At 41.6% G+C, this 4,293-nt stretch overlaps 1 protein-coding gene and 1 long non-coding RNA gene across 2 annotated transcripts in view; one reads left to right on the top strand and one right to left on the bottom strand.

The window, feature by feature from the left end:
- The window catches only part of LOC126399411 (uncharacterized), a 28,503-nt gene that overhangs the window by 11,082 nt on the left and 13,128 nt on the right, over positions 1-4,293 (bottom strand). The window contains exons 6-8 of the mRNA XM_050059335.1: positions 2,078-2,227; positions 1,828-1,957; positions 1,589-1,717 (exon numbers count right to left, since the gene is read on the bottom strand). Coding sequence (XP_049915292.1) covers positions 1,589-1,717; positions 1,828-1,957; positions 2,078-2,227 — 409 coding nt within the window. The remainder of the gene's footprint in view (positions 1-1,588; positions 1,718-1,827; positions 1,958-2,077; positions 2,228-4,293) is intronic.
- Positions 1-4,293, top strand: part of LOC126399507 (uncharacterized) — an 18,260-nt gene that overhangs the window by 3,474 nt on the left and 10,493 nt on the right. The gene's annotated exons all lie outside the window — the stretch shown is intronic.

The following is a 4,293-nucleotide window of genomic DNA, read 5'->3' as shown; positions in this document are numbered from 1 at the left end:
GATATCTGGCATGAGACTGGACCTTTGTGCAAAGTTTGGTGAGTTTTCACCCATGGGAAGTATGATTTCCTCGGGAGAAGAAGAAGAAAGAAGAAGAATACCTAGGATTACAATAGTGTCCTGGCGGACCCTAACAAGACAGAGGTAATAACCTTTGGCCCTGATCACCTAGCGAGGACATTACAACCCTTTATTGGTTCTCTGGCAACTAATATAAAATCTACAGCAAGAAATGTAGGCATCACTTTTGATTCTAAGTTGAACTTTGAACCACACGTCAATCATCTCATCATCTCATCACAAATCTCCCCAGCTCTCACCTCCCTCCACTGGTCCCCAGTTAACTTCAGAATTAATTTTAAGATTCTTCTAATAACTTTTAAAGCTCAGCATGGTTTAGCCCTCGTTATACAGCTGAGCTTCTGACTACCTGTGCTCTGAGTCATGACCTGAGATCCTCCAGTCTACCCTCACTAGTCGTCCCCAGGTGCAGGCTAATAACTGAAGGTGATCAAGCTTTTAGCATCGAGGCCCCGAGGCTCTGGAGTTCTCTGCCTGAGGAGATCAGGCTGACACGTTACCTGTTTTTAAATTATTGCTTAAAACATATTTCTAGGAAAACTTTTTATTTTAATGCTGATTTGTACTTTTGTGATTTAAAACTTTTTTTGTTTTATTCCCTTTTGCTCTATTTTTTGTCTCTGTACACACAATTTTTCTTGGCTGGCATTATCATTTTTAAAGATCTCTTTGATCATCAAGTAGTCAAGTAAAGATCTCCTCATTATACCTGGAATAAGCTCCAAATCAGTTTATAATGCTTTCAGTCACTATGGTCCTACTCTCTGGAATTCATTCAAAACTCTGCAGCTCAGCTATTAACCCCAACCAAGAGGAGAGAGCACATTAGCCACCAGCTCTCTGATGTCAGTGTGGTGTGTGAATGAATGGGATTTTCCAATAAAAACAATGTGTAGACTCATTCAAAAGTAACCCTTCTCACTCATCACTTATGACCGACTAGAATATGTGGCAGTGCATTAATCTGCAGAGATTCTCGCCTCTGTTTGTATTTCAGATTCTTATTATTTTGCTTTGTTCTGGACGTAACCTTTGGGCACTGGTGTGTAGCGCCCGGCCACAGCGTGCAGCGTGTGAGGGCGGGACTCTTAAGAGGAAGCTATGAAAGTGGTGGACACAGCGCCCAACATGTAACAGTGTGGTTACAGCTGGTTGAGCTAGAGCTGATTTAAAATGGTGTTTGTAATTTTGATGAATTACATCTGCGACACAGGATCAGATGTTATAAACTGATGATCATGTTGTGTTTGTAAAATCTCAGAATGTAACTATAGCTGTCAAACAAATCTGGTGGAGCACAAAGTACAACATGTACAAGTATAAAGTAGCATAAAGTGAAAATACTCAAGTACAAGTACCTCAAAATTGTACTTGAGTAAATGTACTTAGTTACAGTCACTGAGCGTGACTCATCTGACCTGAGGTGTCTAAACTCCTCTAATCTGGTGCTCAAAACAGGCAGAAGTAAATACCCAGAACTCTCATGTGGTGTGAAACACAAACACACCTTTGACATCCAGGTGAAGGACCTTCCTGTGGTGCAGGTGCTCCAGCGCCCCCAGTGTCTGATGAAGGTAGTGCAGGGCCAAATCCTCAGGCAGACAGTTCATCTCTTTCAGAAGCTGAGCCAGACATCCTGCAAGAGGAGTGGATGAATCTTTATTTTCAACACTGCAGTGTGTTAGTGGTGAATTATGCTGCATCACACAGACAGTGTATCTGTGTTATTTACTGAAGAAAGTTTACCTGGCTTCAGGTCCATGAAGAGCACGATGTTGAGGCCCTCCCTGACGGCCCCAAAGAGCTCCACCACACGAGGAGAGTTGAGAGCGCTCCACGTGCTCACCTCCTCGCTGCTGAAGTGACTCAGTGGAATCTGAGATCAGAGGACAACAATGTGCTGAACAACACTTCACTCACTTTAAACTCAATCATCGGCTCAGCGCAGGGGAGCGGGAGACTTTGGGTGGTGCATATCTGGATTCAAATGACTCACTCTTTCTTGGCTTACCCTCTTGGCAGCACACTGGAAACCAGTCCTTTTGTCCCGGACACAGAACACATCGCCGTACGAGCCGTTCTGTATGTGGTGCAGGATGCAGTACTCCTCTCCCTCCCTGTACTGACAGCTGTCGGGCTGAAGTTGCTTTAGGACACAAAAGTCAGAGTCAGAGTAAATAACAAACAGCCTGAGGAAGTAAAGTCTGTTGCACTTTGGCCACGCCCCAATCAGTGATGTCACTGCAGCTGGTTCCTGTCTGTGGTCAAAGATCAAATACCTGCTGTAACTAAGAAACTAAGCACAATACTCAAGTACAATGTGGAGGTACTTCTGCTTGAATTAAACTGCTCTAATTAGGGACGCATGATAAGGATTTCCTCCCAATATCTGGTATGCCGATATTTAACAACTCATTTGGACGATACATCGATAAATCCACTTTTTCTTCCACCTAACTTCAGTGATCATCAAGTCTCTTCTGTGGTAGAATTAACATCATATTATACATGCATACTCTTATGGTGACAGCCCACCAGCAGATGGAGACGTGAAATACAACACTTAACAATGTTTGTGATTTTCATTCATTGTGCAAAAGAAGAAAAAGCTCGTTGGCCGAATCTGATTTTAAATCAAATATCAGCCGATACAGATGATGTGTCGATATTATCGTGCATCCCTAGCTCTAATATCTAATTCTATACATCAACTGATCAAATGATGATGTGAAATTTGAAAGAGGTTGTTCATGGTGACAAACACACAGATAATCATCACCTGAGTCTTAAAACTATGAAGCATTTGAGCTCTTTGTTTTAAGTTTTACGACCCACAACTTCACTGTTTTGGTTCAGTGTCACTGCTCCTATCAGCTCTGGTTCCAGCTGCACTCTTCAGCTCAAAATAAAAGGTGATAAACCCTCAGTGCTCTGCCTGCTCAGCAGCAGACAGCAGACAGACTCAGTCAGAGACAGGCTGGTGAACATGGTGGAGCATTTAGCAGATAAAGAGAGAGATATTTCCCTCAGGAGTTGGTGGAGACCAAAAACAGAGCTAAAAGAGAGAGAATATTTGACCTGTATCTGACAGAAATATAACTCCATATGTAACCTGAGAAAATAAAATGTTTATATGGGACTAAATTGTTTCCCCAATGATGCTGTGCTAACAAATATAATCGCTGGCTGACTTATCTTTACAGGTAACATTTCTCTGAGTGAATTAAGGCCTATGCTAATCTGCCACACTGTAGTAACGTGAGGTGGTTAGGGTGGAGCAGCCCGGGTCCATATCCAGACTAGATACAACTCAATTTCTAGAGTACATGTTGGTACTGTACGTTGCTGCAAACCACAGATATGTTGTACATTTTATACGTGGTGGATGTGTTGAAACTTAATGTTTCTTTATGTTTTAATTTTCAATTATATGTTGTGACAACGCTGTGGTCATCGTGTGGTTATGTTTAGACCAGGGGTGGGCAACCTGTGGCTCCAGAGCAACATGTGGCTCTTATGCCCCTCTCCAGTGGCTCCCTGTGGCTTTGACAAAAACACTGTATATATATATATATATATATACATACATATATATAGAAATGATGCTTTTTTCTTAACATTTCAATTAATTTTAATTTTAATTTTAATTTCAATGTGTAGGTCTAAAGATATTCTTACATTCTCCAAGTGTAAAAATGTGAAGCCTACATATCGAATAAAAAAAATGTTTTCTCATTTCAACAACTAAAATGTGCGTCATACATCTACGGCCTGGCGCCTTTTCCTTGAATCTTTGCCTGACCTCGATAACAGTGGCTTGTCTTGAGTCTCCCTCTCTGGTTAGCTATGGATGGCCAATCTGGAAATCCATCGGTAAAAAAAAAGGAAAAAAAAAAGTTTTTCTTCCTTTACCTCTGGAGGCACAGCCCAGAGTTTTTCAACTAACGGAAGTGCAGGGGCCTTGGCGATCGCTCACGCCCTTCACTTCCGGCGGTGCCCCCAGGGAGTCGACGTGTTGTTTACAAATACTTCGGGTAGAAAACCAGCAGAGTTTAGCTATATCACATTTTTCACGTCACTATATCACCATGTAGACTAATCTGATGTTTGTTAAGTCTATAAAGACAATGATTGAACAAACGTTACTATTTCTGTGTGTTTTGTAATTAACATGGTTATCGTAGATTAGCTGGGCTAACCGTTAGCTGTTAA

This window comes from Epinephelus moara, chromosome 13, assembly GCF_006386435.1.
Source record: "Epinephelus moara isolate mb chromosome 13, YSFRI_EMoa_1.0, whole genome shotgun sequence".
In the NCBI taxonomy this organism is placed as follows: domain Eukaryota; kingdom Metazoa; phylum Chordata; class Actinopteri; order Perciformes; family Serranidae; genus Epinephelus; species Epinephelus moara.
Note: the sequence above shows the minus strand (reverse complement) of the source record. Positions and strands in the feature narration are given on the sequence as shown.